This window comes from Pseudophryne corroboree, chromosome 5 (assembly GCF_028390025.1).
Source record: "Pseudophryne corroboree isolate aPseCor3 chromosome 5, aPseCor3.hap2, whole genome shotgun sequence".
Classification (NCBI taxonomy): Eukaryota; Metazoa; Chordata; class Amphibia; order Anura; family Myobatrachidae; genus Pseudophryne; species Pseudophryne corroboree.
This window is the reverse complement of record NC_086448.1, coordinates 470935195-470948068: the sequence shown is the minus strand read 5'-3', so window position 1 is coordinate 470948068 and position 12874 is coordinate 470935195. Positions and strand designations below refer to the sequence as shown.

The following is a 12874-nucleotide window of genomic DNA, read 5'->3' as shown; positions in this document are numbered from 1 at the left end:
TGAAAAATCCTAGTAATATCATAATATATTGCATGCTGTTTACTTCAGTACATTAGGAATTATGTGATGTTGTTCTAAAGTAGATAATGTAGTAGGAATTTATCCTTGGTAAAAGTAAAAAATGTCAGCACTACCATCAAATATGAATTCTATGGGGAAAAATGTAGCTAAGTATTAGTGGGTAAAACATCTATAAGAACTTCCAGTAGGAGAGATTGTTAATAAATTGAAATGAATATTTCAGAATACAAAGAACTTGTTCAGTAAAATGTAGAGTTTAAATGTTAGCAACTAAATATACAGTAGCAAAGCCATTTAACAGTTGCTTTATTTATATACTGTAGCTATTGATTGTTTCACACATTCTTTTAAACTCAGAGTAAACCAGATGAGTGTATTAGCATATTAGATTTATACTTTTTACTTTTACAGTACATTAAAAATGGTAAGTTTTTTTTGTATTCCCCACCATCACTTCCATCACCTCATTAGCATTGCTGCTATATTATAATTATATCAAATTATGTCAATCTATTTGCATTATTAAATTGGAGTTTCCATTTGACCTACTTCCATTAAAAAGTTTTGGCTGGATATAATGACCAAGATAGCCATAGGTGCAGGATGGCGGCCGATCATGGACATTTTTAAAGGGGCAAAAAACATTATTGCCCATTTAAAAACAATGCATTCTGCACCTCCATAAGCTCATATTCCATTACATCCTGACGCTTAAGTGGAATTTCAATGTCAGTTTATTGAATTTGTATTTTTATATTTTTTTGTTGAATCTATTTACAGTTATGTCACAAATTAGACATTCTAATTTTTTAATGCCTAAATATAATGTTTTCTCTTATTTATATGATGCTTCATTACATTATAATATTGTGTACAAATAAGACACTGGGGGCCGGATGTTGAAGTCCGATTTGGTTGGAGATGTGGGTTACCGGCCAAACTTCAGCATTTTTTTGAAGCGGCAATCATGTACAAGGCATGGTTTTGCTTTGGACATGATCGCTGCTTTAAAAAAGTCTACATTCGGCCGGGAACCGGAACCTCTGGCCAACTTGGACTTCACTACTTCCAGCCCTGGGACTTTAGAACAGGGTAAAGTCACATCTCTAAAATATGTTTGTATGTCAGAAAAACATTTAGCATGAATGCTACCGTTTTTGAGCATAACCCCTTTGAGAATTGTCTGACTATATATATATATATATATATATATATATACACGTATGATTGGTAATGTGATATTTTCCAATAAGCGCCTGAACCTGTTGGTGCTATTCACAGGTCTGAAGTATGTAAAATTGTAGAAAAGAAAAATACTGTATGATATGTTAGGATGTGTGGACTGTACAGATGGATGTAATTAGCTATGAATATGTATGAAGGTTATGTGGGTGGTTATAGAAAACATATAGTACACGTTTGCTTTTAATTCACTTTCATGCAAAATCAAGAACAAAATTTTTTTTTGACCACTTTAGGTAAACTGTATTTGTTGTGTTGAAGAGAGTATAAAGTAATGATGAGAGTATAGGAAGCAAACAAAGTAAAATATGTGTGGGCATTACATCAAAATGACTGTTATTGATTTGGAATTGTGAACAAAGCAAATCACAAGCAGTTATATATTGAGAAGTTGTTAAACTGTTCTTTATACATGCCAGGTAAATAATGTAGTGGGTATTGTGATTTCTGAAAAGAGATGCACAATAGTAAAACAGTTTGAAAATTGTTATATCCATAAAGATTGCAGACCTGTAGTGGTGCTGATGGGGGAAGGGGGTCCTGAGCATAAAGCAGTTTCAAGCAAATACTGGACAAATTTAATAGGAAATTTTGAAGACAAAGCTGAGTCCTCATGAAAAACAATATCTGATGAGATATGCAGATGTGTTCTCATATTGCGCGGCTTCAGTTTCAACAAACAGTCCCTCTCAATGTACCAACTCGACTGCACCAAAAGACTTTCTCACTCAAAATGTGCATCTTATTTGTAGAAATTAAATATCTGGGAGCAACAAAAGTACTTTGCTTGATAACACAACATGTGTGACATTCATACATCTGTTTGCGAATGAGTCTGAATCTGTATACAATGCAGCGGCCGTGGCTTTTCTCACATCATGTTCCAAGGTGCTTTGCCAGAAGCACTCAGGCACCTAGATACACCACTGTAGAGAGCACTGGTAATAATGATGGTGGTTAGCAAATATGTGCCTCTCCTCTATTTATCATACCTGCAGGACTTATAGATACATAGCAATGGGTTTGAATTGCATCTGAGATGTTAGTATTCTGTTATTTCAGCAGCTGCCAAAAATCTAATTAATAAAGTACTAGAAATAAAGTAATATAAATAGTCAAACTCTTATGGCCAGTTACACATGTGTTTACCTATTACAGTAAGTATGCCCTGGTAACTATGCTTATTAAATTTACATGTAATCATATATATTCTTTTTAACAGATATTTCATTTATAATAATTCTCAAGAAGAGAACATTTTTGAAATTGACACAAATACTGGAACAATAAGAACAAGAAAACGACTGGATCGGGAGGAAATTCTATGGTATAATATTACTGTGACTGCTTCAGAGACAGGTATTCTTTGAAATATATACATTGAGCAATACACTGTGTTATTGTATTGGTCAGTTTATGAGGATATCTAGCAATGAAATGGAAGTTACAGTATAATCATTGTAGAAATTCAATAATTGTAAGGGCGGAGTTCTATCCAACTTAAAGATGTACTTTCACAAACCTGCACGAAGCCCCCTTATTTATTAATTCACTCACCATAAGGATTGTGCAACAGGGAATCTTACAGTATTTTGATGTTCAATCACATGCTTCACTATGAACACTGTTACTTAGCAAAATGATCTTAAAAAAAGATTTACTGGCACAAATATAGTAACAGTATATTAGGCATTGGCTACTATGGGGTGATAAAAATCTACATTTTCATATTACTGCACTTGAGAGTTTTTTTGACTGGTTGCTAGATAATTAATAACCACATGATACTGTGTGTTTTGGACAAATAGGAGTACCAGATCATGCAATAATAAGACAAATCCACTTGATATCCCTCTTTTCCACTATGTGTAACAATTCAGAATGTTGGCAGATGACATAAAAGAATCAGAAGGAAAAGCGTTTCTTTAGATTTTTTTTATCTTGTGTTAACATAGGCTAGCTGCATGATGACATTAACATTGTGTTCTGAATATGAGTCACAAGCTAAACTTTTAAATTTGTAAATTCCAAAGGACAGAATTCTATATAGTATACAGTATTTGCAATAAACTAGTTAATACATTATTTCATTAAAATTCTATAAAATATGTATTTATTTTTCCCTAGTTTTAGTAAATTTAATAGTAAATGTACAAGTTGAAAAATCGCTACATTTCTTGGCATTTAGTTATGCAAAAATATTTTATCTTGTGCATCTGTTTTAAAGAATTTATTTTTTATTTTCTTGGCTTTCAAAATAAAAAGGCTCCACTGCTTTTTGCTTTATTTTCAGGGCTTCATTGTATCATTTAAACACAAAACTTAAGCAACATATTCATTTAATACTGCCATATGCAATAACTCCATAGCATTGTTTAATAACCAACCTCAAATTTGAAGACTTCTGCTTAATATGGATGAATCCTTGGTTTTTCAAAATTAACCACTTCTACTAAATTAAAGTTTCAGGGGGTGAGGTATCAAACATTGGAGAGAGACAAAGTGGAGATAAATAAAGTACTAGCCAATGAGCTCAAAATAACCACTTTAAACCCTGAAAAGTAGAGACTCTTCATAAATGTCCGGAAAAAAGGCATTGCTTCAGGGTACACAGGCTATCAGCATTTATTCATGTACAATGTAAAATAGTCTTGAATCAATCAAATCAGGATAATCATGAACAACATATATTACAGACAAAATTCCAACAGATGTGTCCTCATATCTTTGCTTGCATATAGTAGTGGGAGTATGCGTATGCACGCTCCCACTACCTCCATGCAGCACCTACAGCAGACGTAGAGAAGGTAGCAGGGAGTGTTACTACCTGTAAAGGTACAGGGAACTGTTGGGTGCAAACAACACAAGAAATGGGGAGCTATTGCACCCACTGCTCTGTGATAATTACACAGAAGTGATTGGCTTTCTCCTCAGTCCCACTGAAATGAATGGAGGCATCAGATGCCGTAAGAATGTGTGAGGACAGATCTATAATTAAATTCATCAGACTAAGCTCAAACCAGTATATATACATTGAGAGAGAGAAAGAAAGGGAAAGAGAGAGCAAGCAGTAAAGCAGCAGTCACAGCACTATACATAGACGGCACTCAGGGTCCATATGAAAAAATAAAAAAATTATATTTGAACCAATGTTTGAAAGCTATTATATACTTTTTTGTCAGGCTGTAATGGTCTGAAACATTGGTTATAATGCAAAATGTTTAACTTTTTCATATGGACTCTGAGTGCAACTTGTTCCTGGATTATTTTGACTCACTTTGCTAATTGGTATTAGGTTGTATTAATTAGTTGTATTACTATCTATCTATCTATCTATCTATCTATCTACACAATATATATATATATATATATATATATATATATATATATACAGTACATGTATATATAGTACATTCACTGTGCTTGGCAACTAAAGGCCCAGCTGCTGCTGTGCTGACATGAAGGATTCACAAATGCTGTGAAGCTAATCACCCCTCATTTTAAACTAATGATGCCACTGTGGCTCCCCTGCTGCCTCTTCCCTTCTCCCTCCCACACTGGCACAGATCTTACTTGTTACATATAATAAGTCAGTTTGACTGATTATACTGCAGCTGGCTTTGGGCCCCATATATGTGGTGGGCCTCATTGCAATGCACCAGCTGCACTGCCACTATTCTGCCACTGAGGAGCGGATTGGTTGGTAGTTTATATCTCTCCACTTTATCTCTCCTTAAGCTTTAGTGCTACTCCACTGATGTTTTGTACAGGAGTAGTAACTATTATTACCTATTAAGTATCCTGTTGAGCTTCATCTGTACATAGCAATGATATATTGTATTGCCTTGGGGTAAATGATTGACCGAAGTGACAGGTAGGCCTCTAACACCATAGCTCCATTACACATCTGGTATGATCCCATGACTAACATGGAAAGCATTCCACTGAATCATTCCAGCAACATCAGTGGAGCAGCAAGAGTACCTGGGGATACAAGATTAGAAACAAAAAAAAAAACTTGGATCTGTAATAATATTTTTGACATTACACTACTATGTATTTTCTGAAGTGATTGAAATTCCAAGTTTCTGTACAACAGATCCCATTACTGCATTATACAAGTAATATATATTGCTATTGTAAATGTAATTTTATTTTTTATTAATTTTTGTATTTCCATTCTTATAGACAACCCTACGTTACTAAGTTATGTTTCAGTTGGTATCAAAGTTTTAGATGTTAATGACAACCCCCCTTATATTGGAAATGAAGATATAGTTGTTTGTGAGAATGGAAGACCTGGACAGGTAATACAATATTTTTAAATGCATACTGTAAATGTGTTATAAAAATGTAAACCTACTTTGGCAATAAATCAATGTTGGCTCCTGTGACTTATAACCTCAAATGTTCTTTAATATTGTTTTTCTTGGTGAAGTACTGTACATACAGTACCTTTAGTCTGGAAAGACAAATATTATACAAAAAGCAATGGAACTACTGTATGTGACACACTCCCACAACTTCTATTTCAAGACAATGTAGCAGTAATAATGGTAGGATTGGGCATTTTCCTAAGAAACTGAAAATATACAGTACTATGAGCCTAATTCAAGGTTGACTGCAAAAGCAAAATCTTCTTCTAATAGGAAAAACTATGTGCACTGCCAGTGGGGCAGATATAACATGTGCAGAGAGAGTTACAGTTGGGTGGGTGATATTGTTTCTGTGAAGGGTAAATACTGGCTGCTTTATTTTAACCCTTCCATTTAGATTTCAGTTTGAACACACCCCACCGAAATCTAACTTTCTATGCACATGTTATATCTGCCCCAGCTGCAGTGCACATGGTTTTGCCCATTAGAGGAAGATTTTGCATTTGCGATTAACCTTGAATTAGGCCCTATGTCTACTGCATGGAGGAGACTATTTATCATTGGTGAATCATTGATACCCACTGCCCCACCAATAAGTAGTCCCGTTAATGCAATTGATACATAATGCTCTATATTGCAGTATATTGCAGAGGTACAGAATGCAACTTATCGGTTGATCCTAAGAAGAGATTTCTTCCCTCTCACTGACAGCCCAATGTATCTAGTTAAGGGTCCAAGTAATATGAACATGTGCTGCCAACGCAATGAGATTTGACATGGATGAGTTCCAGCAAAGTCTTTATAGCATCAGTGGTCTCTTATTGCTGTCTGTTAGTGTTTACTAGAGAAAAAGAAGCTTAGATTGTGGCACTTATAAATTGAGTAGTTTTCCTCTTGTTAGTGACAACCCATTTCTCTGGTATAAAAAAAACACTTGCTGTGTCACTGCTTAATAAGTAAAACCTAACACCTCATACCTCCCAACTTTCTCGATTTTTGCAGAAAGATCCAATTTTTTGGGGACTGTCCAGCTGTCCCACCAGTGGGCCGCAGTGTCCCTTGGTGGGGTTGGGGAGTTGGGAGGCTCCCTGTCACTCATTGAGTCCTGCTGCAGTGGTGAATAGATGCTGTGCATATGAGCACAGCATCTATTCATGGAGAGCAGAGAGGCTGGGGGCATGGCCAGCAGCTCCCAGAGTGCTGGGCATTCCCACATAGTAAAGAAAATGAGGGCATTTCTCAAATCTATGGGCATTTCCACAAAGTCACACCCCCTTTACCCAAGGTCACACACCCTTTTCAGATGCATGCTCGCCTTCGGCATGCAGAAAAGTCACAGGGTCCAAACTTGGACCTTGAGAATGTTGGGAGGTATGCAATATATGTTGATCCAAGAATTGTCCAAAAGCCAATATGGTAAAGAAGACTTTCAGAATAAATAGTTTTTATTTTGAGACAAATAAGACTATGGGTTGCAGTTGTAGCCTACATCTGGCCACTGCCATGTTCATCTTTGCTGCGATGTGGCATAGCGACATGCTGCATGGCATCCCGGGCTGCGACTTTTCACAGCCGGCGATCACTCCATTAATTCCTAATAGAATTAATGGAAAAATTGCTCACTGGGAGTAGTCACATGATGCAGCATGCCACATCACAGCAAAGATGAACATGGCTACATTGGGTTGGGTTTGTGTGACCAGCAGTCGCGAGACCGCTGGTCACCATGCTGATGCTGGGATCCCGGCTGTTAGATGGCTGGTGGGGGTGGGGTGTGCGTTGACACCCACAAGTGGAAATAGTCCCTGTTGGTTGGCATGCTGTCTGGCGTGCTAATTAGGGTTCGGGATCCCAGCATCGGTGTGACTGCCGATCACATAACTGCATCTTTCTTCATATATATATATATATATATACTGGATGTGTGTGTGTGTGAACGCATATAAATAAGTTGATACAATTGGTAAATGCTGTATGCAAAATTATACATTTTAAATCAAACCTTGATTAAATTTACAGTTAAAAATTATCGCTTATTTTTCTTGCAATATATCCATCTGTACTGCTTCAAACAATCTTGATGTCTGCTTCTATCTATTTGCTTCATAGTCTCTTTATATAAAAATATTGGTTTAGATTTATTTCACTTCATTCCCGCCCCAATGGAACATGGTAAACCTACTTTAACAGCATATCACTACGCTACCCATGTATTTTCTGTATTTATTGTTGATAAAATTGCATGCCATTTCAGACACTTTATCAACTCAATTTGCAATAAAAAATTGTAAAATAGTAACATAGTAATTGAGGTTGAATAGAGGCAAAATGCCCATCGTGTTCAATCTTGTATTCTGTATTAAGTTGAGTTGATTATAATGTACCTGCTGAAGTAATGTTTTATGTCTAGTTAACATCTATAAATCATGTTACACCTGGATTATCAACGTCAGTATTTTAAGTTATAACCTTGGATATAAATTTCAGTCAGAAATGTATCCAATCCTTTTTTTAAATACATTTACAGAGTCTGCCATTACCACCTTCCCTGGCAGGGAATTCCACATCCTAATTGCCCTAACAGTGAAGAACCCTTTCCTCCGTTGTGTACAGAATTTTCTCTCCTCCAGCCTCAGCGAGTGCCCACATGTCCTAAACAGAGTTCTTTTAATAAATAATTCATCTGATAACTCTTTGTACTGTCCCTTTACATATTTGAAGATATTAATAATGTCTTCTCTTAGATGCCTCTTTTCCAGTGTATACATATTCAACCTAGTAAGCCTTTCCTCGCAATCCAGTCCCTCTAGCCCTTTAATCAATTTAATAGCTCATCTTTGAACCCTTTCGAGTTCATCGATATCTATTTTATACAGTGGTGCCCAAAACTGAACACAATATTCCAGGTGCGAATGTACCAATAATTTGTACAGCGGCAGGATTACATCCTTGTCCCTTGTCTCAATTCCCCATTTTATGCTTGCTAGCACCCTACTTGCCTTCTTTACTGCGCTTTGACATTGTATATGGTATTAAGCCTATTATCAATGAGTACCCCCAAATCTTTTTCCAATACTGTTACCCCTAGACTTTCCCCATTTAATATGTAGGATGCAAGTTTTTTTTAGTCCCGAAATGCATAACCTAGCATTTTTCTATATTGAACCTCATTCTCCATTTAGATGCCCAGATTTCAAGTTTAGATAAATCATTCTGCAGAGAATCCACATCTATCTCTGAATGAATTACCCTACACAGTTTAGCATCATCTGCAAAGATTGACAATGTGCTTTCCATGCCTATTTCTAGGTCATTGATAAATATGTTGAACAGTAGTGGGCCGAGTACGGACCCTTGTGGTATTTTGCTGACTACTGGTGTCCAGCTTGAGGACTTCTCTTTGGCCACTACTCACTGTACCCTTTTATCTAGCCAGTTACTTATCTATGTACAAACAGTTTTTCCTAGGCCAAGCTTCTTTAATATGATTATCAGTCTCCTGAGAGGCACGGTATTGAAGGCTTTTGCAAAATCTAAATAGACCACATGCACTGCTTTTCCCTGGTCAAAATTGTCGCTTACTTCTTCATAGAAGCCAACTAAGTTAGTTTGACATGATCTGTCCCTCACAAACCCATGCTGGTTCTTGCTAATTATCTAAGTGGTCTGTAGATACTCCTCTATGCTCTCCCTTAAAATTCCTTTAAAAATTTCCCCACTATAGATGTCAAACTAACCGGTTCTTAGTAACCCAGATGATTTTTGGATCCCTTTTTAAATAATGGCACTACCTCAGCTATACACCAATCCATCGGTACCATGTCTGATCTAATTCAACTATTGAAAATCAAGTATAGAGGTCTTGATAGTTGTGACCTAAGCTCCATAAGAACCCTTGGGGGAAGTCAATCAGGACCAGGTGATTAATTCATCTTAATTTTGCTTAGTCTCTCCCGGACTATTTCTTCACTTAAACAAGTATCTAACAACAAATCATTAATGTCACTATCGTTATGCACTACTCCCACCATCAGTTCTTCCCTGGTGAACACTTATGAAAAAAAATTGTTCAGAATTTCTGCTTTTATTTCATTTATCAATACTCCAACTTCATCTTTTATTGGACCTATGTTCTACTTTTTTTTAATTGAAGCATGAATACACTGAACATAATTGTACACAGTGAATGCAATAAAGTAATAACATTGGTCATACAACAGTGTGACGTACATCATTGATTATCCATAGATGGCAACGAAAGTAAAAAGTTATTATGTGATAATCTGACATTATAGGTACAATTTAAAACCAATAGGGTGTGCGACCTTCTCCCCCCACCTTTAAGTAAAGGCCCCAAAAAATTGATTATTCAAGGGCGACGGGAGGATCCCCTTCCAAAATTCGTAGCCCATACCACAAAGTTAAACGTAGGCTTCTGTGGATTCCCCTGCGTACTGAGATTGTGTGTGTTGCAATGTAACTTTCCCAGACATCAAAGAATGGGCCAGATCGTTTTTCCTTTTCGAAAATAGTTTCCACCCAATCCATTCTAAAGATATTATGTAGTTTTTCTTTATATAAGGGAAAAGATGGGGCACTAGGTTGTATCCAGTTTTATAATATTGTTTTTTTAGCTGCAGAGCTAATGGCCAAAAGCAACTTTTTCCCTCCTTTAGTAATAAATTGAGATTTTGGGGGGAATCCAAAGATGACCCACATGGGAGTAAGAGGGACATAATTAATTAAAGTATTTTCTACATCACGTTTGACTCTTAACCAAAAGCCTCTAATTATTGGGCGATCCCTGAGGTAATGGTATAAATTTCCAAGACCTTGGGCACATTTGGAGCAACAATCAGATGAGGTTAAACCCATGAGGAATTGTCTGTTAGGAGAAAAATATGTTCTGTGTATTATGTTGTAAAATATTTCTTGGTACATACTAGAAGACAATAGTTTGCAAGACCCAGTGAGAAAACGTAAAAGGTCCTGAGTCGAGAGAGTCAGAAAGTGGACCAACCACTGACTCATCCCAGATTGTATGGCAGTATGATCAATAGAATAATTCAGCAATGCATAATGAGAAGAAATTGCTTTTTTGCTAGAAGGCCCCCAGCATATAAGATTATCTAAGGGATTATCCCAATCTGGAATATGTTCTCCTTTTTTAACCTTTTACTGTTTATGTATTTAAAAAACAATTTTTCTAATTTTAAAAGCTATGTATTTTCCAATAAAATTATTATTAGTATTTACATCTACTGTAACTGTATTTTGAGTTACATTTAACTTAAAATACTTTAGCTATGACATGTATATTTTGAACCTACATAAACAATTGAACAACAAGGTGCAATTTGAAGGCTACAAACATAAATATAACATTTGTATGTACCTATACACTACATTTAGATCTGCACCTACTGTACTTTAGGACTCTCATTTTTTTTAAATACACAAATGGGACATCTATATATTCAACTGTAAATCATGACCTGTGTGTCCACTTTTATGGAACTGTTGAAGTTTGTGCCTCTTTCTTTCTCAATGTTTTTTATTTCCTTACAAGGGTTTTAAATTATTTAGATTTGATAAATATTGAAAAAGTTTGAAGAAACACTTATTTAAAGTGAAAATAAAAAAACAGCTTTAAAAACAGAGAAACATAATTGGTGCCATTTAAGAACCTTTTGGCCCATCTAGTCTTCCCCTTTCTTCATTTTTGGTAATGTCAACCCTATTTGATCCATAGATACTTTTAAGGATAGCCTTATGAATATCTAAAGCATGTTTAAATTGTTCTGTTGGTTGGACACTATTCCACTTATCCACTACCCTTTCTGTAAAATAATTATTTCTCAAACTCTTTTGAACCTACCACACTCCAGTTACAGTACATAGACTTGTGTTCTAATACTTCTCTTCCTTTGAAGAATGTTTACCTCCTGTACCTTATTAAAACCCTTGATATATTTTTAATTTTCTATCATGTCCCACTTTCCCTTCTCTGGTCCAAACTATTCATATTAAGATTACAAACATGACAGTTCTAACATGAATATCTGGACATAAGAAGAAAAAAAAAGCAGAGACAGAATACTATGTAGCTGGAATAAATTCTTTCCATTGCATCTGCAAAAGGCTATCTGTAATCAGTAGCAAATAAATTAACCCTTACCTTCTAAACAAAATGAAATGCCAGAAACATTCCTGATTTAAAATGTGAAAATATAACCAAACATTCTAAAAATCTATACGATACGAACAATCTTTATACAATACATACAGTAAATTATAAACTGTATGTATTTTAGATGTGTTTTTTATACAAGTAGTCTAAAAGTTTGTTTTATTGATTTGTATAAAAATAAAGATTTGCAACATAATATTTATAACCATATACAGTGTAAATTTTCATAACATTTATATTATAAATGGTATTGTGCCAGGGACACTACATTTCTGGGTGTAATTACAGGTGCAATAGGTGTTGGAACTGTATAGTAACCTCTTTTCATATCCTGAGAGAGTCTTTATAAGTCTGACTGACAACAGTAAAAAAAAATCTATAATATAAAGGATTTGCTGAGAGTTTTGACTTTAAAAATAATCAAAATAATACAAAGATGACATGAATAATACAAAGATGATATTTATAAGTTTTAAATATCATCTCTGTATTATTCTAATTATTTTTATAGTCAAAATCCTGGAGTATAGTGGAGTATGACAGATGAGGCTCTGCCTGCTTTGCCTACCCTGACCAAATGTCACTGAGTAGGCACAATAAGGAGAACAAAAGTAAGATGAACACTATGACAAAATGAGCTCACATGTAGGAAACTGGGGACTCCAGTCATTTAATTATCAGTTTGAGAGGAGGGAGATTCATTTAGGTTAAATGAGTGTAAGCGGCAGGTCACCACTGTTTCCTTGGAAGGATCACCCCTACCCTCAGTTACATACAGGTGCCTTGGATACCATTTCTATTATATATTGGGTTTTTTATTCATAAAAGCAATACTTTTTTTATTTAAGATACAGTAACTACTTATTTGTATTCTTGATTTTCTTAAAAGATTCTCAGCCTAAAGGTTAAACCTACTGCATGTAGGTGTGATTATACTTTGTGAATTCAGATGTGTTTGTAGCATAGTAACTGTATATGGTCAGAGCCAACAAAATGTAGAATTTGAGCCAGTTTAGTAAATTGCACTATTTTTTAAATTACTATT

The 12874-nt window shown here is 35.3% G+C and overlaps 1 protein-coding gene across 2 annotated transcripts in view; it reads left to right on the top strand.

The window, feature by feature from the left end:
• CDH18 (cadherin 18) overlaps positions 1–12874 on the top strand; it is a 947256-nt gene that overhangs the window by 878577 nt on the left and 55805 nt on the right. For both annotated transcript variants that reach the window (XM_063922963.1, XM_063922961.1), the window contains exons 8-9: positions 2486–2622; positions 5452–5570. In XM_063922963.1, coding sequence (XP_063779033.1) covers positions 2486–2622; positions 5452–5570 — 256 coding nt within the window. The remainder of the gene's footprint in view (positions 1–2485; positions 2623–5451; positions 5571–12874) is intronic.